Genomic DNA, 25,706 nt, shown 5'->3' on the forward strand with positions numbered 1-25,706 from the left:
TGTAAAAAAACTAGAGACCTTGGTCCTTACTGGATAGTTTTTGTTAACCATGTGATTTATGGTGAGTTCTTTGGGTCATATGGTATCAACCTGATGGGTGGAGACTAAGGCCAGCCATAAAAATGGTCAATCTTCCCTACATGACTAACCACCAGTAAGAACCCTGTACACCGAAACTTGGGTGAGCTTCCCTGGTTGGCAATACTCTGTGCATGTTGCTGCGCATGGTGGATGAGAGAAATGAGCACTGCCTACACAACTCCACCGGAAGAGGACAACTGGAAGCTTATACATGGAACCCTTCTGGCCCCTTCCTTTTGTGCCTTTTCCTATTGCTGATCTTAATCTGTATCCTTAATACACAATAACCATGAGTATAACAGCTTTACTGAGTTCTGAGTCCTCCTAGCAAATCATTGAAACTGAGAGTGGTCTTGAGACCTCACAAACATTAACATACTTGCAACAAGTATGTTAATTTTATTTGATTATGTGAATGGGATTCTACCATTTTGGCTGAATAATAATTTCCTATAATATACATATATTGCTGACTTAATAAGAATGCATTTATTGCTTATACTCTTTAAACGTGTGTCATTTGATATAGAAATTTAAGAAAGTAGCCACATATCGGTTATCATTGTAGTGTTATTTATAATAAATAACATAGCAAATAATTTAAATATACAGCTGTTGAATAAGATATTTATTAAAATATGCCATAAAAAAGTACTAGCATGAAAAAAGCTAAATTAACAAAGCAGAGTAAAAATATGTAAGTACATTTCTGTTATTTGTATATAATCTATACTGCAGGGGGAAATATGTGTATATAATCTATGTTCTATGGGAAAAACAAACAAACATGCAAACAAAAAACACCCATTAGAGTGTAAATAATGGGTACCTATAAATGGAGGATTAGGGAGGCTTTAATTTTTTAGTTTGTGTCTATGTTTCACTCCTTTTCTTTGTAAGCACGTGTTATGTTTATAATTTAATGTTTTACTTTAAAAAGTATTTCTAGCCCTGCCTTACAATAAATTTTAAAATCTCTTAAACCAGTTTAGTGATAGAGTCTAAAATTGCTCAGTGAAAATAGAAATGAGATTCTTAAGACATTTAGTAGGCAAGATGACAAGCACCTGAGCCTGGGTGACAACAGAGAAAGGCAACTAGGAAAAAAGCTGATGAAATATTTTTGTTTTTTAGATTGTGGAAATTTGGGGACACTGATATCCTTAGCTAAGGAGACTGCCAGAATTTTTTTTTTCCCCCCTGTATTTTTCTGAAGCCGGAAACGGGGAGAGACAGTCAAACAGACTCCAGCATGCGCCCGATGGGGGGGGGGGGAATCCACCCGACACGCCCACCAGGGGGTGACGCTCTGCCCACCAGGGGGCGATGCTCTGCCCCTGGGGGGGGGGGGTCGCTCTGTTGTGACCAGAGCCACTCTAGGGCCTAAGGCAGAGGCCAAGGAGCCATCCCCAGCGTCTGGGCCATCTTTGCTCCAGTGGAGCCTTGGCTGCGGGAGGGGAAGAGAGAGACAGAGAGGAAGGAGAAGAGGAGGGGTGGAGAAGCAGATGGGCGCTTCTCCTGTGTGCCCTGGCCGGGAATCGAACCCGGGACTTCTGCACGCCAGGCCGACGCTCTACTACTGAACCAACTGGCCAGGGCCGCCAGAGTTTATATATAGGAACATAATTAGTTTCAATGGAGGAGCATGCAGGATATTCAATTAAAGATAGGCATTTTGAAATACAGGTTTAGAGCATAGGAGACATTGTAAATGGGCAATATGAAGCTGGGGTCATTGGTGATAGGTCATAAGAGGTGGTTTAAAATTGTCCTGGGAGTATGTGCTAATATGATGAACAGAAGCCCCTAAATGAAACCTCTGGAACTCAAACATCAAAGGAATGGACAGTAGAGATCCAGGAAAGAAGCTGCAAAGATGTAAAGGGGTAGGAGGAAAACCAGAAGAAAATTAGCTTACTGATATCAAAAGGGTAAAGACAATCAACCCCAGCAAAACCCAAGCCAGAAAGGCACTGGCATTTGACAGTGTGGGAGGTGGGAGACCATCACTGAAATGGGAGTTAGCCTTCCTCTTCAGTGGTGTTCAATGGGATTGAAATAAGAAATAAAAATACCACACATAGGAAGTTATCTAGCCATTTTCAGATGCACATAATTTGATTTCCCTCCCTTGTGTGTACATATTACCTATTTTCCTCAAATAATTGAATGCCTGCTGTGCTCTTTTGATCATCTTATGAACTTCCTTGATCTTGGCTATTCCAGGTACAACTTTTCACGTAATCTATGACAAAAATCTGTTTCAGTGTAAAATGCTTGACTCCAAGGACTCTAACCTACTTTGGAGGAGACAAGGGCTATAAGAAATGAAGTCACTAGCTTATGCTGGCTTCCAAGGAACAGAAAATATTTTTTTCATGTTAGGATATGAACATAACATAGCAACAGAAAAGCCACAGGAAGGCTCCAGAGCCGATCCAATATTCCATGAAATTAAATGTACTATGGAGAAAGCTCACTGGCACTCATGGAAACTCTTGATATTTTCTGGCTAAATGGCATGAATTTGAAGTAGCTGCCAGGGGTTTAAATTTTTTCTATTTCCTCAGTGGTTAAGGAAAGAGAGGGGGAAGGTAGCTAAATAAACAAAATACAACACTCACACACTGCCCTTTCCTGGGCGAGCATTTATAATAAGTACAACTATTAAGGTATATTTATAGAGTATCTAAGAAAAACCCAGTACTGGGAAGGACTCAGACAATGTAAAATCAGGTATGTTCGAGTTCTAAAAAGCATCACAAAGACATCTGCTTCTTTAGGTAATCAGGTATTTTCTGCCTTCCATATGTAAATGTGGCCTAGAGACCAACTGGGTCTGGAAATAGTAGAACAACCACCTAGTAATTCCCACCCAGAACCGGGCTCAACAGCTTTAAGAGCAAGCCCATATATCTTCCCTACTCTATTTAAAAAGACATATATATCTAGCCTGACCAGGCGGTAGCACAGTGGATAGAGCGTCAGACTGGGATGCAGAGGACCCAGGTTCGAGACCCCGAGGTCGCCAGCTTGAGCGTTGGCTCATCTGGTTTGAGCAAGAACCCACCAGCTTGAACCCAATGTCACTGGCTCCAGCAAGGGTTTGCTCGGTCTGCTGGAGGCCCACGGTCAAGGTACATATGAGAGAGCAATCAATGAACAACTAAGGTGTTGCAACGCGCAATGAAAAACTAATGATGGATGCTTTTCATCTCTCTCCGTTCCTGTTTGTTCCTGTCTATCCCTCTCTCTGACTCACTCTGTCTCTGTAAAATAAATAAATAAATAAATAAATAAATATGAAAAAAAATACATATATATCTAGTTGACATATAAGAAATAGTCAAGAAAATCCTGAAACTTGATGTAGTGACAGATGGTTACTAGACCTACCATTATTACTCTGTAAAGTACTTACTTACAGGTCAAATCATTTATGTTGTACAATTGAAAGTAAGAATATTGTCTGTCACCCTGCCATTTTTATAATCAACTTAAGTGGGGGAATGCTAATCTGTAAAGCTGACAAATTTTCAAGACTCAGAAAATATAACAAGCAAAGTTTCAGAAAAATCATGTAGCATTTGAAAGAATGTCAATTCATATTTTAAAAGTGTACTTAGCCTAATAATCTTGGGTCCATCCATGCCATCGCAAAAATTTCCCTTTTTCACGGCTGTGTAGTATTCCAGTATGTATATGTAGCATGGCTTTTTAATCCACTTGTCAGAGAGAGACAAATACCATATGATCTCGCTTATATATGGAATCTAATGAACAAAATGAACTGAGGAACGGAATAGAGGCTGAGGTAGGGTCACAGGGAGCAGAGGGACAGCTGTCAGAGGGAAGGGGGTTTAGGGGATGGGATCAGAGGTGAAGGGATTAGTAGAATTATATATATTATATTTACATAACACAGAGATACAGATAACAAGACAGCAAATTCCAGAGGGAAGGGGGGAGGGAGTTTGGGGGAGGAGGGCAAAGGGGGTATAATGGAGACAAGGGGGTGGGGTGAGGGAGTTATATTGAGTGGGACGCTTGAATCCATGTCAATGCAATAAATTAAATTAATAAAAATTTAAAAAATTAAATTAATTTTAAAAAGTGTAGCTAATGAACTTAAAACAATGTCACAAAAAGCAACTATCAGTGGAGGTAGAGAGATGTGCAGTTTGCCAAAGATAAAAGGTATGTCTTACTCTTCTGAATTTTGATTTATCCTCAGAAGAAACCAACTTAAAAACAAACATCTTAAAGGAGCTGGATGACCTCTTTTGTCATCTAGGATGGAGACTGAGGAAAACAAAAGCCTTGGATATCTTTCTCATTGTACTTTTTCTATTACCACCTTTCTATAATTTTTTTTCTATTCTCCATCCCTCTTTTCAAAAAAATCTAATAAAAGATTCAAGTTACAGTTTTATTATAGCTGTTTATCACCTACACCCATTCTCAAACATATGACTTCTGTAAAAACGGTGAGAAAGAACAGAGAATTCCATAGAATTAAGAGTTCAAAGTAGATGCATCCCACAGACCGAAAGCAGGAGTTACCAGGGGTTGGGGAGAGGGGAAATGGGGAGTGACTGTTTAATGGGTAGAGTTTGGGATGATGAATGTGTTCTTCAAATGGATAGTGGTGACGTTTGCAAAACATTGTGAATGTATTTGATGCGCTTGATTGTATATTTAAAAGTGGTTAAAAGAGTAAATTTGTTATAGTTTACTATAGTAAAAAAAAAATGGGAGAAAAAACAGATGCAACACACCATTTCACACATGACCAATTTATTCAGAAAATTCAAATTTGTTTGGCAAGTATATCCAGGGGCAGAGAATTTGGGATAATCATTTCAAATTAGAGACAATCACATTTTCTAGAGCTAATTGGCTGAGGGGCAGTATCTGAAGCAAAATATTAAAAAATCATGGGTGATAATAAATATTTGCAAAGGTAACAAAACAAGCAACCAGCTTACACAACTGAGGCATGAAAAATACTAATGCTAGTAGTAATCCTTTATTCAATTTAGTTCAACATATATTAAGCACCTAGTTTGTTCAAGATATCGGGCTAGCTGCCGGGGTTGAGGAGGAAACAAAATTTACCAAAATACGTAATCCCTGTCCTTAAAAGTTTACAACAGCACATATACAAATCAGTGTTATATATATATATATAGTTGAGGAACAACAACAAAACAAATTGCTGTAAAAACAGGGATAAGGAAAGTTTTACTTCTCAGTAGAGCTTGAAATCTGAAGCTGGGAACCCCCTTAAATTTGGTGATATTGTTGAGGCAGGGTACAGCAGGCCAAGTAAAGAAAACTCTGGTGTCTAAGCATGTCTTAGCAACAAGGAGTGGTCTAGTTCCTTTACAGCTTAAACTGTCTGAGTGGGAATGGGTATTATAAGCTATTTTTATTTTAATCCCTCTCATCATTAACAGCCCATTATACAAGGGATTTAAAAAAAGTTTGAAGAGGCAGGGACAAAGACTGGAAATACCATTGCAAAGTTTTAGTGTAAATTCAACCCCTTTTGTATCTGCATCTAGTACAGGGGTCGGGAACCTTTTTGGCTGAGAGAGTCATGAACGCCACATATTTTAAAATGTAATTCCATGAGAGTCATACAACGACCCGTGTACGTTATGCATTATCCAATAAAAATTTGCTGTTGTCCCGGAGGACAGCTGTCATTGGCTCCAGCCACCCGCAACCATGAACATAAGCGGTAGGAAATGAATGGATTGTAATACATGAGAATGTTTTATATTTTTAACGTTATTATTTTTTTTATTAAAGATCTGTCTGCAAGCCAGATGCAGCCATCAAAAGAGCCACCAAGCCATAGGTTCCCAACCCCTGATCTAGTAGCTTAGGTAGTAACACCATCAAGTGGGTTAAAAGTCACCAGCAGCACCACAGTTCATCATGACATACATGGTCTTTCCTGTTACAGTATAAAACTAGCTTTGGCTACCGCCAAGGTGGACATAAGGGTAGATGGAAATTTAAGTTCCTATTTTACACATAAATTAAATGCCAAAAACATTCCCTCCTGAACTCAACATAAATGAAGAAGAGGGCTTCATCTCAGGGAGGAAAATAAAGTCTTTGTAGGCTAATTGACCTAATGGTGATGTATACTGTATTTCCTATTAAAAAAAAAATACAAGAGCTTTCTTAAATAATTTACAATGTGTATAACATATACCTAAAGAGAACTTTAACAGAACATCATAATAATCAAACATCAGTTTCTGCTTTTGCAGTTACACTAATTACCTTAATCATAATACTTCCGGAACCCTTACAAACAAACAATATATAGCAAGATGTTTTATGTTATTCATTATCCTTAACTTATGAAAGTTCTGCTTATTTTATCTCAAAGGAAAACTTTATCTCATTTTCTCACAGAATTCACCACCAAACTTTAAAAACAATTAAAAGAAAACACTTTCCTGTAAGCCTTTACCAATGGAAAACTGCAATGCAAACACCTGCCAGGCTTTGAGGAAATAAAAATCAACAACCTACATAACCGGCACCTCATAAAGCCTAAACCTCTTTTGAAGTACAGTTTAATTCTTCTTGCCCTGGCAGTAACTAGTGATCAGAACCCTCCCTTATCCAGGAACTGTTCTGGTTTATATATAATACAACATACAGTATTTTTTAACACTAATAAATTACTGATATGGCACAATGAATAAATAGCTATTTTTTTTAAAACCAAAGTGACTCAGGACAAGAACAGATAGAATAACATACTAAAATGATTTAAAAGTAAATATTTTTTAAAATGTAATCTATCCTGGCCTTATATTAAAATTAAGAAGCAAAGGATAAAGTATCATTTCAAACCTATATACATCAAGATAGATGCCAGTTATAAAAATGTACTTTAGTTGTAAATGCTAGATTATGCAAAAATAATTTTATATCAATTTTATTTAACTTTAATGCATTTTCCCAACTCTAATATTAAAAACATTAAAAGAACTTAAACTTTCATGGCAAAAAGTTCCTAGTTTCCCCATCTGTTAAAAAAAAGATTGTTTTCCCTTATTAACATACAATGCCCTATTGTTAAGGCACAACTTTTTTAGGAGAAAAATGAAATCACAGATTAGATTTATTTTACACAACAGTTACAAGACAGACTTTTTATAGGCGTACACTGAGAATAATTATACATGTCTGCAATTTAACCAAGAGCAGAAATGAAAAACCATTGCTTCTATCCAGGAGCAATCAGCACAGAAACAAAATAAGTAGTTGCAGCTAGAACAATCCAAATACTTAGTTTCTGACTTGCCAATGATTATGTATAAGGCCATTTTCAAGGTGTTATCAAGGAGAGGCAAGCTGGATATTTTCTTTTCTGAGGAAAAGGGTTAGCGCTCCACTTTCTTTTATGCTTGAACTACCAGGAATAGATGTCACCGTCAAAGCCTGAATGAAATCCAATTTTTGAATTAAACATCTGAGACAAGGGCAGAGTTCCGGATCACAGGGGTCAGGGCAGATGTTTGTTCTGCATCCTGCCTCTGCTACCCTTCTGAACTCTCTTCCCTCTTTCCCACCCTTTCCTTAGCCACTGCCCCTCCTCCACTTCCTCTGCCCCAGTTTGCCCAACAATGAAAGAGTGTAGCCAACAAACAGGAAGAGTTTGCACAACTGTTACTTAAAACACATAGACCAAATGCTTATTTTATTATACAGTTATGAACAAGTCATTTGAATATTAATTTAAAATAAAGTGAAATTGAGGAAAAAGGGACAACTGAATACCAAGGACAGCTATGACCTATCTTGTAGGCCTTTATAATCTCAAATGAAATAAGGATTCAAGTATGAAAACTAATAGAAAAAGCAAGTTTTCTCAAACACGCTTATTAACCAACTCTCTTGTATTTTCCTCATTTTCATTCTTTGAAGAATGGGTTGGAAGAACTGCGTTGTAAAGACAGAGAATTGGATTAGATTTGACAACATAAAGCTCTGTGGTTTTGAAGGTGATTTTCCTTTACTTTTTCAGGGGAGTCTGAAAAGTAATGGTCAGCTAGAACTCCTGCAGAATTATTCTCTCACTGGAAACTTCCTAGAGTATCGATTCCACTGGAAGAGTTCAATAGCCAATCTTGAGAGAAACAGATCTATGAAAGAATTCCTGGATAAGTTTTGGGAAGCATATATTGGTTAAGAGGAGCAGAAATAAATGAGAACATTCAGGAGCTAGGGAATGAGGTAGAAATGAAGAGAGTCAGAGAAAAGGGGCAGTTGGTGGCTACTGAGATTATTGATGCCACTGCTTTACTAAATTTGATGTGTAAAAGTCAATTTCATGAGAAAATTACCCTCTAAATAAGGACACAGATGAGGGAAAGGAACACCAGTTGGGGAGGTAAGAGTCATTAAAAGTAAATTCTAGTTATTTTGCTATATTTTGGGAATAATTCTGGGAGATATTACGTGCCTCACATATTCATGAAGGTGTTCAACTGGCATGTTCTGGTATAATAATGTCTCGCATAAATAAATATAAATACTGTTTTTTGCAGTTATATTAGTTCTATAATGTATATTGGCTTTTAGAAACAAAAAATGTTAAACTTTCTTTAAAGCACTTAAAAAACCACGAGGAACTAGACTATACCCAACAAATTATAAAAATAATGCATTTAACTGTGTAGCCAATATCTTAATTTTTGCATACAAGTCCTTCACAAAGTCATTATCTACACACAAATTAATAAAATTAAAAAAACCAAAGCAATCATGCTTGCTAATATGAACTAGTTTCATTTTCATTAAATCAGAAAGTTTCTGCATAATATTGAGAAAAAACCCTACTCCAATTAAATAAAGTCTATATCCTACTCTGCCAGTTCTATTTCCCTAAGTCGGACACAGTACAATGACAGAAATGCTTTTATACCACAGGACTCTAGAAATAGCGTATACCTTTGCCATCTCTCCTGAGAAAAAAGGATTCCCTCATCTCATTACAAAATAAAAAGATGAGGCCTTAATATCTGTTCAGGATTCTTAAGTCCTTTTTAAATATCAAGTGTTCCAACTACCAAAATTCTTGAATAAACTTTCACTAAACAAAAGCCCACCTATTGAGGCCCACTCCTCTATCAAGTTCGTAACCAGCTGCTAAAGAGTGGGTGGAAACGTGCATCATACTAAATCCGATTTCCTAGTAGATAATGAAGGGCCTTAGATAGTGTAATACGCAAACCTCAAGTTGTATGCACATTCCACCAGGTTAGGATGCCCACTCTGGTCAATTTTACCTTCAAGATAGAAAATAAATGGAAAGTTGCTTTAGGATTAAGAATGTTAAAACAAAAACGAAAGAAACCATGAGAAATCCCTCTCCTTAGCAGCGTGTTACAGAATACAAGAACATCAAAGTCACGTGAAAAAATGGTATTGTTTGCATACAAAGTTTTCAGATACTACAATGAGACATCCCGATGATAGTTCACAAAGCAAGATTCTAATCACAGTGACAGACACAGTGAATATGCCACAACTTTTCTTCCAACCAGATTCTGTATACTGAATAGAAAAATAATGTTTCAAAAATTAACTTTAACTTTCATTATTTGAATTCGAAGGACAATTATAAAATGTCTCAAAATTTGCTACTTTGAGAGTTTGTTTAGGTTAGATTCATTTACTAATGGCCAGAGCAACCATAACTCATTGTTGACAATGAGAGAATCCCTATATACAAACCTGGCAATTTTTTTAAAAAGTACTTAAATGAAGCATTTGAAAGTAAGGAAAGCTAGCTAGATTCACACAGTGTCAAATACCTTTCAATTAATAATAGAATTGTTTACATTTTTGTAGTGCCTTATATCATATTTTGTCCCTAATGAGAAAATGCACCAAAATGCTAGTGCTAACCCTGAAATCTTAATCCAAACCTTACAAGTTAAAGACTAAAAGGATGGTCAAGAGGGAAAGGATGGAATCATGCACTGTCTAAAGGGCAAAAGAAAAACAAGATGTCAAAAGTTGAGCCCATGGGTACAAACACATTTTTCTTTGTAGAAACAAACACACACACAGAGATTTTACAATGCAGCCATCATATATCCTTATTCTCTAGTGGCTGGTGAACTTGTTTTTGAAATTTCAAAGAAAAAACAATTTAAGCTTTTTCTATTTTAATCCGTAAGAAATATTCAGAAACAGATAAGAGCATTTGTTGCGTATTAATGAACATGTGGCTTCTTGTGCTTTCCATCTAAATTGGGGGTAAAACCCCCAAATTACTTTATTTTCAATGAGATGTAGGTATAAAGTGATAGTAAACATCTATATGAAATCAATCCCTTCTTCAGCCCAATTCTACATGAAAGATTCACGATGTGTGAAAATGCTGACTCAGAACAATGTAAACTCAGCTATAGATTTTAATTCACAAACATATATATACACATATATATATGTATACATATATGTGAGCCTTGTGTATGACAATTGTATGAAAATAGTCTCAAAAATAAAGACAATACTTGAGACACGAAGCAACCCATCTTCCCTGATTTTGCATCCTATTATAGGGAAAATAAGTCTCTGATGCTTCATAAATACTTTAAAAAGTTCTGATGGCCTTAACCATGCAGAGTCTCCACCGATCATTTTAAGTCTTCAGCATCTCAGGGTGACCATTCTGCTCTGGAACAGCTGTGATCTACCATCAACTTTGCTTATTTATGTCCTGTCTTCTCTAGCTCTGGGAGTTTTCTGACCAGAGCTTGGTGGTTCATTCTGATGCTAGCCAACAGCCCTCCTTCAATGCCATCAGAACCAGTGTAACTGATTTCTTCACCACTCAGGGTAGTCATATGCCCCCCAAGGGCTTTTAAGATGGCATTACCAGCACATATATCCCACTTTTTGATGTATGTCACATGAATATATAGATCAGCTTTTTCTTGACTCTTATCAGGCACATCCAAGAGTGCTAAAACTTTATAACCTAAAAGATAAACACAGAATTTGTTACTTTTGGAAAAATTTTTAAAAAGCAGCTTACTTTTTTGAGTACCTTGTTAAAAATAACAGCATAGGGTGAGCAGGAGGAGCTCTCTCTACTCTTTGTAACTGTTAAGTCTAAAGTTATTTAAATATATATATTTAAAAGAATAGCATAGACATTAAACTCAAATGAATAAAACATATACTGCAAAGTAACTTATTAAGTTATTCAAGTACAACCAAATATATGTCTATAATTTTTTAAATTTATAACTACTTTGTGGTTGTTTTCTATGAAAGACTACATTCAGTACATTTCGCTTCCTATGGACTATTAAACTGAAACTAAATACCCACAGGTTTCATTTGAATATCTAGAAAGGCTGGATTTGGAAGAACAGAATACAAAACAACACTACTATCTTATGTCTTCTTTGAGATAAGGCAGATTTTAAAAATAACAAAATAAAACAACTTCAAAAGAAAATGAGGTCTAGAACCTGGTTTATCCCATTTCTACTAGGTATTTTGACCACTGCCTTTTCTAACCAACCTAAAAGAGAACCTATGAAAATAATAAAGTCATATTAAAAAAGGCAGATATACATAAAATCAATAAAGTAAAACTATTAGGCTTATAAGTTAATAAGCATTGCTGAAAAAGTTTTCAAACACAAATGTTTCTAACCATGATTTGCTATTTATTTGAATTAAAATACTTTTATATTAAACAGTATTCAAAACAAGGTGGGCAAATGGCCCATGAGCCAAATCCAGGCAATGGCCTATTTTTATATAGACCTCAAAAGCTATAAGTGACTTTTATATTTTGAAAAGGTAGTTTAAAAACAAAACAAAACAAAGACCAGTATGCAATATAAAACATCTATGGCTCATGAGGCCTAAAATATATACTATCTGTCCTTTCAGAAAAAGCCAGCTGACCCCTGATGTACAATATGGTCAATGCAATAGTACAGAATATGCATTAAGCTAGCTAGGTGGGCACTAGACTCTCTGGCTCATCTTAGATGTGCAAGCTGAGGAGTTCAGGGGTATTAAATGTGATTCAGAGACGAGCCATTGTAACAACACTTACGATGAGTCCTAGCATCCTTCTGCCATAGGAAGCATCGTAAATGTACTTGGATCTTTATTTCTCTCATGGATATTCCTGGAGTAAACCTAATAGAATTACTCTGAAATCAGATCATACATAAAACCACCATGGACAGCACGTCACTAACAGGAAGATGCTCCTGTAGTATTCTAGGAACAGAAAACACTATTGTGAAACTTTGTTTTTATTGGGAGATTGTTTCTAACAAGAAGGCATGTGTGACTGAAATCCCACCCTAGAAATAAACAAGTAGGAGACCATGTCTGTCTTGAAAGTAGTCATCCCTCGCCATAACACAGTTCACTTTTTGCAGTCTCACTATATTGCAAATTTTTAAAATGTATACTGCTCACAAACTTTAGGGGGTATTTCAAAATGAATATGAAGTGATTTAAAAAAAGCATTGGATTTCTTTTTTTATTAAATAAGAACATCAGAAAAACAAACGACGTCAAAGAAAGTTGTTCAATTATGCAAATGAGATACAAAACCAACTTTTATTTCACTGATGAAAATACATTATATAAAAGGCTGAAAGTACTGGAGTATCTGCATGTTCTCTGAACCCTTAATTTTTGTGAGCAGTGTATATATCTAATTTTGTATCACGGATTTTTATGCTATGTCACAGGATTTTGTGGTATGTCACAGGATTTTGTGGTATATAAATATTTTTATATATTTATTATTTTAATTATTTTTGCAGTAAAATAAGCATTTTCTAGTCTAAAACTTGAAAATAATTTTTATGTAAGAATACTAATTAAAACATTAAAAGAATATTAAATTGAAATAAAGCCTTAAAATATATATAATAAAATAAATATAAAGTTGCTGTTTTGCGGATTTTCACCTATCGTGGGGGTTCTGGAATCTTACCTCCGCGATAGACAAGGGACCACTGTACACTGTCTACTCTCATTTCCTTCTCAAGAATGTGGCAACCAAATCTTTCTCCTGAACTAGCCTTGACCATGCTGAGAACACTTCACAGGCATAATAAGGAAGTAGAAACATACCAGCACCACCAGCTGGGATAATTGTAGTCTGGTTTCCAAAAGTCTGAAGAGCAACCTGTTTAACCATTCCTGAATGGGATCGAGACACAACAATCCTTGGGGTCTTCTCATTGTAGGAAGTGCGGGCTTTCACATTTGACCCACCATCTACCATTGCCCAAGCTGAAAACCAAATATAATATCCATTAATATCATTGGAATTTTAAAAAATGTAACTCAAAATACCAAGAGTGACTGAAAAAAAAATTCTCTTCCACAGAGTTACCTGTATTTTTTTCCAAAACAGAAGTTTTATTTTTTTCTGAATATAGAGTAATATGTTTATTTTTTTATATTAAAATAGGCATGTATTAACCTAAAAAAAGACCAAGTAATCCTGCCTAGCCAAGAATCGTAACTTTTTTTTGAGAGGAAAAGAGAGAGAGAAAGAAAGGGAAAGAGAGAAAGAGAAGCATTAACTTGTCATTCCACTTAGTTGTATATCCATTGATTGCTTTTCATAAATTCCCTGATTGGGGATCAAGCTGGCGACCCCAGGATGGAACCAGCAACCTTGGTGCTCCTGTGGATGCTTTATCCACTGCACCACAGGCCAGGTCCAGAGATAACTATTAAACACTTGGCTTAAGAATCCTAGGCTCCAGAGCTCCCTGTGGGGTGGTGGCTGAGTCTTCACTGGGATTGCAGTGCAACTCCTCCTTGTCCCTAATCCAACTTCCTTCCTTCTCTTCCACACATTTAATCCCAAAAGCACCTCTAGTAAATATTCTGCATGCTAATCTCTATTTTAAATTGGATTCCTGGAGAACTCAACTCATCAGTCTATGATATAAGTACAACTAATTACCCTAGATACTTTAAATTATAAAAGTGTTAAAGTGGTGAGTTATGTTTACGTATCTGCTTTCTCAGTATAGAAAGAAGTTTTAGGAAGGTGGAAAAGACTCCAGAGATGGCTTTAAATGTTTTTCTTGGTTTGGAAGTTTTCTTCACTATCTACTAAATTACATAAGAAAACAAAACTTACTCAGAATTATCTCATTTTAGACTATTTTTTCTAGCTAGCAATCACTCACTATGGGACAGAATATATTTATAGTTGACCATGGCTAGCAATAAAAGCAGCTGCATTATTATATATTTCTGGCTTCAGAAAAAGAAAAATCAAAGAAATTAACAGAGTCCATGTTTCTGAGTTTGCAAGAATGATGAAAGTCTTCTGGACTCTTCTCACACTTCTCTCTAAAATCTCCACATAGCAAGGAGGAAAGTGAATACAAACACCTTTAATCAATACCTATAAGTAGAAGAAAGAGGACAGCTATCAACCCAAGGGGAATAAATACTGCATATCAGCTGAGTAAGTGCTGCAGCTGACCCAAGTAGGAGTAATAGGACAAGAGCTTCACAGAAGTTCCAAAGGTCAGAGGATCTCCGTGGTGTCAGAACATCAGCCAGGGATTCTTCCCAGAGGGAAAAGGTCCCATCTAAAACGAGAACTGCTGAAAGTAGGCCTGAAACCTCGCAACAGAGCAGTGAGAAGAAGCTTGGAGAAGACATGGAACAAGAAGTGAAGCCCTGGCAGGCTTGCTCAGTGGATAGTGTGTTGGTTTGGCGTATGGACGTCCCGGTTCTATCCCTGGTCAGGGAATACATGAGAAGTGACCATCTGCTTCTTTCCTACTAGCCCTTCCCTCCTTCTTCCCCTCTCAGCCAGTGGCTTGACTGGTTCGAGCGTAGGCCTTGGGCACTGAGAATAGCTTGGTTGCTCCGAGTGTATAAGCCTCAGGTACTAAAAATAGCTCCACTGATTCTAGCATAAACCTCAGAGAGGGATGCAGGATGGATCCTGGTCAGGGTGCATGCAGGAGTCTCTTTCTCCATCTCCCCTCCTCTCACTTTAAAAAAAAAAAGTCTTAAGAAAATAATGATGTACAACATATTTTAGGATGTTTCTCCAAATAAGACGCAATTTGAAAGACAGCAAATAGAACTAAAGAGAAGGAGCTGGAACAAGACTGGTTAACGGAACTAGAGAAGGAAGGGGGTGAATAAAGACTGGTTCAAACAAGAAAGAAGAAAGGTGAAAACAAAAAAGATGCCTGATGATCAAAGACAATGCCTTCCTCATGCTAACAGTAAAGACAGCTCCAGAACTGAGAATCACTAGCCTCTGTCTGATTCAACAGCAGCTGGCCCCAATAACAACAACAAAAAAATGCAAAACCACAATGTCCACTGAAAAACATTAGAAAATATGAGATTAAGGGGCTACTTGAAAATTTCTACAAAGCAGAGAAAAACTACAATACAACATTCCAACATGATTAAAAATAAACAACAAAAATAAGATGAATGCTATGAAACAAAAAGCTCAAGAAAAGAGGAACAAACAGTAGGAAGACATGAAATAGGAACTCATAACACAGGAAAGAAAATAAAGACAAAATTACTGAAAACTTAGTAGCAAGTCAAAAAATACACAAAGGACAATGGACTTGTCCAAAAACATAGCAAGGAATGACATAAGCAAAAAGTGAAACAAGTAAATAGATAAATGGAACCAGAAAGAAAGAGACAGACACAAAAGTCAGTGAAAGAAGAGTCAACAAACATACATTAGGAATCCCTAAAAAAGAATAACAATATAATAAAATAGAATTAATCTTTAAAATTATGATTCAAGAAGTGTCCCTGATATAAAAGATGCCTATGTTCACTCTGAAAGACATACTATGTAGACATCTGCCTAGAATGTCAACTCTGTATCTGAGATACATCGTACCTCTATTATTATACTTTAAAGATAAAATTCTTCAGCAATCAAGACAAAAAGACTAAGCCTCTTCCAAAGGAAAAAAAATCAAGTTACCAGCCTTTTTGACAAGAATCAACATGTGCCCATACAAATAATCAATAGCTTCTACATAACCAAGAAAAAAGGGTATACTGTAAGATGGATTCACTGAATAAATGTTACTGTGAATTTAAGAGGAAACCAAAGATAGGAATAAAGTGGAAGAACAAAGATGTGTAAATGTTATATCATAGTTGATTGGCGAGAGTCAAAAGATATTATTTAAATCTGAAGATTTAAATAACAGAGTAGAAAGATAAACATCAAAAGGATATGACTGACTAAAATGGATTAGTGAGCTGAAAGGAGGCTATAATAAGCTGACTAAACTATTGCTTACAGGAGACAGCCAACAGATAATACCTAAAGAAATGGACAACATAATGATATATAGTAAGATGTTAGTAAAAATGAGCAACAACAACAAACAATTCAATATAAATAACTCTACTTTGAACCACTTTAAATATATAAAAAGCCATGAGATAAGGCTATATAAAAAAAGGAGAAAGCCTGCTCCTTCTTCCTGACCCCAAATAATATGATATTTGTTCTCACTGGAGGTACTTCCTACCCTAATTCTTTAATGGAAAACTGGTGTAGGAAAAGAGTTAAAAGTTTATTTGGTAAGAATAGATTTCAAGATAAATAACTTCAACTGGAGCAATTTCCTTTATAGAAGAATTCCAACTAGCTAGTATACATAGGAAAAAAAGAGAAACAATTAGAAATTTTCATTTTACATTTTTAATAGATCATTAAACTATTATGTGAAAATTTTAATAGGATCTCAATTTCAAATACTGCCAAAATCTCTCCAAATTAACTGTTCATATCAAAAGAATCAAAATAATTTATAACAGAGATCTGGTCACAACCACCTTAACCATCTTAGAATCATTAATAATGGCCAAGATATTATATGTCATGTTAATATCATGCAGTAGAAAGTACATGAAGAATATCTACAATGTATTTTAGACAAAAATGCTTCATCTTAATTCAATTAAGGTTCCAGAACTAATCAGCACTTCATAAGAAAAAGAAGACATAAAAATAAATGACACCCTGATGAAAGAGAAGAATCTGAAATGCAGGACATTCTATAATAACTGATTGATCTTCTCAGGGAAATCAATGTGATGGTCACAAGGAGGCTGAAGGTTGTTCTAGATTAAGAGAAGTTAACACAACAACCTAACAACCAAAATAACTGCTTGTTACTTGATTGGATCTTGGTTTGAAACAACCAATTGTAAAATTCACTTTAGAAAAGTTGGGAGAAATGTGAATATTGGATCAATTAAGAAAATAATTTATAGAAGGCATGCATATAGGGAAAGAAGATATCACTTTAGCAAATGAAATGATCCTGTATATAGAAAAACCCAAAGACTCCTCCAAAAAACTATTAGAAACAATAAACAAGTACAGTAAAGTAACAGGATACAGAATCAATATACAAAAGTCTCCCGCTTTCCTCTATGCCAACAATGAAACTTTACAAAATGAACTCTAAAAAAAAATTCCTTTTACAATTGCAACAAAAAATATATATAAAAAACCTAGGAATAAACTTAATAAAAAATGTGAACCTATATACTGAAAACTACAAAACATTATTGACAGAAATTGAAAAAGACCCAGTGAAATGGAAAAGTATTCCATGTTCATGGATTGGAAAAATCAACATAGTTAATATGGTCATATTACCCAAAGCAATATACAAATTTAACGCAATCCCCATTAAAATCCTACTGTCATTTTTTAAAGAAATATAACAAAAAATCAACAGATTTGTATGGAACCATACAAAATGCTGAATAGCCAGCCTGACCAGTTGGTGGCGTAGTGGATAGACCATTGGCCTGGGACACAGAGGACCCAGGTTCGAAACCCTGAGGTCACTGGCATGGTTGCGGGCTCATCCAGCTCGAGTGTGTGCTTATCAGCTTAAGTGTGGGGTGCTGGCTTGAGCATGGGATCATAGACGTGATGTCGCTGGCTTGAGCCCAAGGTCACTGGCTTGAGTAAGGGGTCACTCACTCTGCTGTAGTACCCTGGTCAAGGCAAATATAAGAACACAATCAATGAACAACTAAGGTGCTGCACTGAAGAATTGATGCTTCTTATCTCTCTCCTTTCTTGCCTGTCTGTCCCTGTCTCTCTTTGTCTCTGTCTCAAAACAAATAAACAAACAAAAAAACCCTGAATAGTCAAAACAATCCTGAGGAAAAAGAATGAAGCCAGAGGTATAACACTACCTGACTTCAAATTACACTACAGAGCCATGGTATTAAAAAATGCATTGTACTGGCAGAAAAACAAACCAACAAATGGAACAAAATCAAGAACTCAGAAATAAAATCATATCAAAATGGGCCAATAGTCTTTGACAAAGGAGCCAAAAACACACGATAAAGAAAATAAAGCCTCTTCAATAAATGGTGCAGGGAAAACTGGAATGCCACATGCAAAAGAATAAAAATAGACTACAGTTTGTCCCCATGCATAAAAATTAATTCAAAATGAATCAAAGACCTACATAGATACTAAACTTATGGACCTTGGTTGTAGAGTACAATTTATGAATTTGACCTCAAAGGCAAGGGAAGTAAAGGCAAGAGAAGTAAAAACAATAAATGAATGGAACTATATCAAACTAAAAAGCTTCTGCACAGCAAAAGAAACCAACAACAAAACAAAAAGGCAGCCAACCACATAGCATATATTTACAAACAACAGCCCCAGATGGGCAGAGCTTTGCCCCATAGCGGGCTTGCCAGGTGGATCCCAGTTGGGGCGTATACGGGAGTCTGTCTCTCTGCCTCCCTGCTTCTCATTTAAAAAAATTAAATAAAATATAATAAATAAATAAAAATGAATAATTCTAGAAGGAGTACAGCCACCACCCAACCCTATCAGCTGGGGATATATTCCAAAGCCCTCTCTGGATGTTTGGAACAGCAGGTAGTATTAGAACTCTTTTTATACAATGCTTTCTTCCTAGACATAGGAAAAGATAAAGTTTAATTTATAAATTAGGAAAATAAGAGATTTACAACAATAACAATAAAAGAGAAAAATTATAACAGTTTACAATAAAAGTTATGTGAAAGTAGTCTCTCTCTGATAACTGAGAAGAATATTAAGTAACTAATGGGTGGCAAGTGTGTAGAGTGGTTACAAGGATGGACAAAAGGATGACTCACATCCTGGGTGGGACGGAGCAGAACGACATGATTACATCACACTACCCAGAAGGGAGAGCAACTTTAAAACTTATGAATAGTTTATTTCTGAAATTTCCCATTTAATACTTTTGGACTGTGGTTGATCTAGGGTAACTGAACCACAAAAGAAATCAAACTGCAACAGGAGAGACTACTGTATATAAAAAATCATTACAATTTTATGTTTGAAGTTATTTATAATAAAAATAAAATTAAAAAAAAGAAATGAGAAAGGAAAAAAAAATTTTCTCAATTCTTTTTAGAAATGATCCAAAAATGATTTTTCTCAGTGAATTTACAATGTTGTATCTCTAGAGGTCACTACTGGGTAAGAGAATAAAGACAGCAGTATCTCCGTTGATAGCACCAGCATAATTTTAGATAGAAACTACTAATGTTTTAAAAAATGTTTTATGTTATATAAACTCCATACATTTAGTCATAATACAGACAAAACTATTTCAGTCACCTTAAAAAATACCGTAGGTGTTTAAATAAGAATTAATGATCGATGATGATGAGATAATAGTGTTAAAGTAAAATAACAGCTAATAGAATGTGTTTATTCTCTCTGTAAAATATGCTAAGAAAAAGTCCAGCAGAAAATAAAAAATGGTTGGCACTTAGCTACACAAACTTCAGACATTGGAACTTATTTTTAACAGCTAAAAATTGTCACTGATACATGGTGGGCAGTCAGATAGGCATGAGCAGAGGAGGACGACAGGCCCAGTATGAAATGTCACCAGAGTAGAAAGCCCTGGGTACCTAGCAATGAGCAAAACTAGGAAAAGAAGAACCTCTCCCCCCAGGTAACCTTTCTTCCCCCCAGCACATCACTGGTCATGCAGTTTAGACCCCCTGAACCTTTCACATCACTGGTAATGCACTTCAGACCCTCCCCTGACCTTTTTTCCCCTGGCGTGTTGTCAGTCATGAGGGTTAGATCCCCTTAGAGGAGGAAAGAACAGAGAGCAGAACAGCCCTTACTGTTAAGCCCCCAGGACACTGAGGTTCTGACCTGCATCAAATGCATCTAGGCTTCATTTGTGTTCCAGCTCCAGGCCCAGAAAAACAGCAAAACCAGACAAGCAAGTCCGTGGCTGACATCAGGACCAGCTGCATTACCCACTGCCCTGGGGCCAACCACAACCCTAAAAGGACACACCTAGAAAACTGATGAATATTCTATAGAGACCCTCCCTTGGGACCTCCCCTAAAATCTCCACCCTTAAAGTCCTTAGGACAGAAGACCTAGTGGCTCTCTCAGGGGAGCATCCGACCCTGGGCCCTCCCCTAATCTCTTCCCTAGAACCGTTCTCTTTGCCTCGCTCTTTCTCCTAAATTCCAGGGGCCATTCCTTTGCTTCTGAAACTTGTTTCTAGAGCCCATTTTTTCTACAGCTCACTACTACCTCTGTGACTTTCTAAATAAAACTTTTTCTGATAGTTTGAGTTTTGACTCTGAATTCTTTCTCAGCCAGAACTCAAGTGCCAAGGTTTTTGAATTGAAGTCCACTTTGATTTCACTGACTGGTCTAATACCTGGTGCCCTTTCAACAACCAACAGATACTCTATACATATCCATGTATACATTACTTCATTAAAAATACTACTCAAGTATCTATTGCTTATAAGAATTTCAACTCAATAAATTAATTCTAATTAAATTTGATAAGAATTTTGATTAGCTTCACTCCTAAGTGCTGCCAGCAGTATCTACCTTTCATTCATTTTGGTCAAGTGTTACTAAATTCTGGTAAACACATGGTATTTGACAGTTGGTACTCTGCTACCATCAATATACAGTCTGGATCTGAAAATAACAGTCCAAGAACAGGGCAAACCAAGCTAACCTTTGATCCAGGAATAGAAGGTCAGTCTACACCTATTTGATTCTTTTCAATGTTTGCTATCTTATAAGTACCTTATGATGTATTATGCTGGGAGAAAAAGCTGCATCACAGAAGAACAGGGCATTTTTAGTGACTTACAAAGATGAGTTTTGGAACACAATTTATTTCTACAAGTTAGAGACTTTTGGCTTTTTCACTCTAAGGGAGGTAATCCCATATGGAGAAATACATATTCTTATAAAGACTTAAAAAACTGGCATTTTGAAAAGGGAGTGGGGCCATGCATTAGAGGGTTCGGGGGTATGGTAATGGAAGGAGACTTGACTTGGAGTGGTGAACACACGATACAATGATTATAAAATTGTATACCTGAAACTGATGTAATTTTATTAACCAATGTCACCCTAATAAATTTAATTAAACAAATAAAAATGGGCATTATATTATCTTAATTTTCTCCCCCAAAATGAGCAGCTGTGGAGAACTATAGCCCAAAGAATGTGAATCTATTTGCCTATCTGATATCAATTTCCTCTGCATTCCCTTTATTGCGGTTCTAATTCTCTTTGAAGTAGCAGGCTGTCTGTAGCTAAGGGTGCCATGTGACATTTGGCCAATGAGATAAAGCAGAGAGCTTAAGTTAATATAAAGAATAGCTGGATAGATCTTTTGTCTTTCTTCTTTCCTCTTTCTTGCTGCCTAGAACAGACCCATGGTAACTGGAAGCAGCCATCTTTGAGTATGCAAATATAAAGCCATCTTCTAAGAAAAAAGCAAAACCAGAAAATTTAGCTTAACAGTATTATAAAGCCATTGAATAATTCTTACTCTTTACCCATCTTATTAGATGAGAAAGATAAAGCTCTTACTTGTTTAACCACTGTTATTAAATTTATTTATATGCAGCTAAATGTAATCCTGATTAGAAAAGGCAATGTGGGACATTATCAAAAGAATGAGGACTTCAAAGACTTAAGCCCTATACTTAACTTTGATGTGCCTGTTTTCTTTTTTATTAAAAAGTCACTATAATTCCTGTTTTATATTCTTTCCAGAGTTATTTTTAAGGCTAAAGTAAATTTATGTCAATACACTTCATAAACTGTGAAAGTACTAAACAAATGTGAGCTATTAAAAAAAAAGCTCTTAAAGCAACATTTTTAAATGTATGGTATTTATCTATAAAAAAAAAGAATATTTTTCCTTGTCACACAGTTATCAAAAGGTTCAAACGAGATAACATTAAGTATACTGCAAATTGCTAAATACTATACAAACATTAGGAATCACAGAATTATTACTATAAAAGTGATGTGCTGTACTGATTTGCATAAAATACCTGGGTTGATTCCTCTTCTAATTTTGCTGGATAAGTTTGAGGAATGTATCAATTTTCTGAGTCTCATTTTGTCATGTCTAAGTGGGAATACTAATAGTAATTGTGTCCCTCACTCACGAGCTGAATTAAGTATAGTAGTACTGCTAAATTATATTCTAATAATATCCACTCTTACTATTTTTCCTGAGTGTTAGAATCTCTGAGTTAGTGTGGATGGCAACTGAAAATAACTACATTTCTTAGCCTCCCTTAAGTCTAGATTCTAGCTATGCTTTGATCAATGGGCTGTGAGCTGATGTGCAAAACTTACAGGTCAACCCTCAGTGGGAAATGTCCTCCAACTCTCCATTTTTACTCTCTCTACTGGTGGAATGGGGATGAAGCATGAGCCATTCTTAGTCAAGCAGAGGAGGGCAACACATTTTTGCACAGCAAAGCAAGAAGGCAGAACGGCCTGTTTGCCTGGTGCCAGGCAGCTGCCATGGCAGCCCTGACCTGCTTATATAGGCTGTTAGAAAAGAGAGAAATAAACTTTCTTGTTCAACCTCCTGTATTTTGGTGCATATTATTATAGCAGCCTAATTACTGCTGATTAATCAAATATTAATATGTGAAAGCAATCCATAAACCATAAAGTAATTATATAATTAATCTTGAGGCACATTATCACAGTAATGACATAAAACTTTTGTAGCTCATCAAACTGCCAACTTAAAATACTATGTGAATTATAAAAATGAGATATAATGTTAGATACTACCAGGTAGATTTGTTTTAAAGTGCAGAGCCAATAGTCATAGACAGAATTGTGGATACAGTGTTATTCTGCAAAGCAAATATTGATAAATTTAGACTAATCAAAACTTAACTTTGCCTCTATTTCTCTTTTTCTAAAATTATTTATTTATTCATTTTATAGGGGGGAGGGGGAGGAGCAGGAAGCATCAGCTCCTATATGTGCCTTGAGCAGGCAAGGCCAGGATTTCAAACCAGTGACCTCCGAGTTCCAGGTTGATGCTTTATCACTGAGCCACCACAGGTCAGGCTCTCTCTTTTTCTGCAGTGTCAGCCACACCACGGAGACACAACAGAGATGTTGGAGTAAATGACAGAACTATAGGAATGACTGGTGTATTGGTTTCCTAGAGCAGTGGTTTTCAACTGCCAGTCTGCAAACTGGGGCCAGAAATTCCCTGCTGGTCCACGAAAGAGTTAACCACCCTGATGTATGAAGAGTATACGCTGAAAAACACTGTCCTAGAGCTGCCGTAACAAATTACCACAAACATGGTGCTTACAGTAGGAGAAATTTATTTTCTTGCAATCTGGAAGACAGAGGTCCCAAACCAAGATGTCAGCAGGGTTTACTCCTTCCTAGTCTAAAGGAGAATCCATTTGTGCCTCTCTTCTAGCTTCTGGTGGCTGCCAGTACCCTGGTGTTCCTTGGCTTAAATGCATCACTCCAATCTGTCTCCACTTCCACATCACTTATTCCTTATATGTCTGTATACTGGTTTTTTATAAAGATTTTATTTATTCATTCTAGGGGGAGGGGGAGGGGGAGGGGAGAGGGAAGAAGGGAGAGGGAGGAAAGACACTAGGGGGGAGGAGCCGGAAGTATGAACTCCCATATGTGCCTTGACCAGGCAAAGCCCAGGGCTTTGAACCAGTAACCTTAGCATTTCCAGGTTGATGCTTTATCCACTGTGCCACCACTGGTCAGGCTACTCTGTTTCTTATAAGGATTAGGATGCAACCTAGTCCAGGATGAGTTCATTTTGGTATTTACCTGAATTACGTCTGCAAAACCTATTTATAAATAAGGTCACAATCTGAAGTTCACATTGTTATGGGCTCACTTTTATTTCCCCAAAAATACATTTTGAAGCCCTAACCCCTGGCACTTCAGAAATTGAGCTTATTTGGAAGTAAGGTCCTTGCAGACGTAATTAGTTAAGATGAGGTCATGCTGGAGTAGGGAAGGCTCATACCTGCTGGTATCTTTACAAGGAGAGAAGAGACCCAAGCCACAGAGACACAGAAAGAATGCCAAAAGATAACTGAGGCAGAGACTGGAGGGATGTATTTATAAGCAAAAGAACACCATGGACTGATAGCTTGTAAACTACCAGAAGCTAAGAGAAAAACATGGAAAGATTCTCCCTTACAATGAGCATAACTCTGAAATGGCAGTCCTAGGAAACTAATAATATAAGGTTAGATATGGAATTGTGGCAGACATTATTCAAACCTAGTTATTAGGGCTGCTTTCAACACCAGCAAAAGAGGATACAGTCACCATCAAGAACCTCATTATCAAAAGAACATATGTGCCCTGGCCGGTTGGCTCAGTGGTAGAGCATCGGCCTGGTGTGCAGAAATCCCGGGTTCGATTCCCGGCCAGGGCACACAGGAGAAGCGCCCATCTGCTTCTCCACCCCTCCCCCTCTCCTTCCTCTCTGTCTCTCTCTTCCCCTCCCGCAGCTGAGGCTCCATTAGAGCAAAGATGGCCCGGGCACTGGGGATGGCTCCTTGGCCTCTGCCCCAGGCGCTAGAGTGGCTCTGGTCGCGGCAGAGCGACGCCCCAGAGGGGCAGACCATCACCCCCTGGTGGGCAGAGCGTCGCCCCCTGGTGGGCGTGTGGGGTGGATCCCGGTAGGGTGCATGCGGGAGTCTGTCTGATGTCTCTCCCCATTTCTAGCTTCAGAAAAATATTAAAAAAAAAAAACCATATGCATTACCATGTTTATTGCAGCATTGTTTAACATAGTCAAGATCTGGAAATAGCCCAACTGTCAGTGGACGAGTGGATTAAAAAGCTGTGGTACATATACACAATGGAATACTACGTGGCTGTGAGGAAGAAGGAAATCTTACCTTTTGCGATGGCATGGATGAACTTGGAGATTATTATGCTAAGTGAAATAAGCCAGGCAGAGAAAGACAAATATCATATGATCTCACTTACATGTGGAACCTAATGAACAAAATGAACTGAGGAATGGAATAGAGGCAGAGGCTGGGTCACAGGGAGCAGAGGGACAGCAGTCAGAGGGAAGAGGGATGAGGGGATGGGATCAGAGAAGGTGAAGGGATCAGTGAAATTATATATATATATATAACATATAGATACAGATAACAGGACAGCAAATCCCAAAGGGAGGGGGGGTTTGGGG

General features: G+C 36.9%; 1 protein-coding gene across 1 annotated transcript in view; it reads right to left on the reverse strand.

Moving 5' to 3' along the window:
• Nucleotides 1-4,861: 4,861 nt before the first annotated feature.
• Nucleotides 4,862-25,706, reverse strand: part of BPNT2 (3'(2'), 5'-bisphosphate nucleotidase 2) — a 32,127-nt gene continuing 11,282 nt past the window's right edge. The window contains exons 4-5 of the mRNA XM_066266159.1: nucleotides 13,246-13,407; nucleotides 4,862-11,107 (exon numbers count right to left, since the gene is read on the reverse strand). Of these exons, the coding sequence (XP_066122256.1) occupies nucleotides 10,836-11,107; nucleotides 13,246-13,407 (434 nt within the window). The 3' untranslated portion in view covers nucleotides 4,862-10,835. The remainder of the gene's footprint in view (nucleotides 11,108-13,245; nucleotides 13,408-25,706) is intronic.

The sequence above is a fragment of the Saccopteryx bilineata genome, chromosome 3 (assembly GCF_036850765.1).
Source record: "Saccopteryx bilineata isolate mSacBil1 chromosome 3, mSacBil1_pri_phased_curated, whole genome shotgun sequence".
In the NCBI taxonomy this organism is placed as follows: Eukaryota; Metazoa; Chordata; class Mammalia; order Chiroptera; family Emballonuridae; genus Saccopteryx; species Saccopteryx bilineata.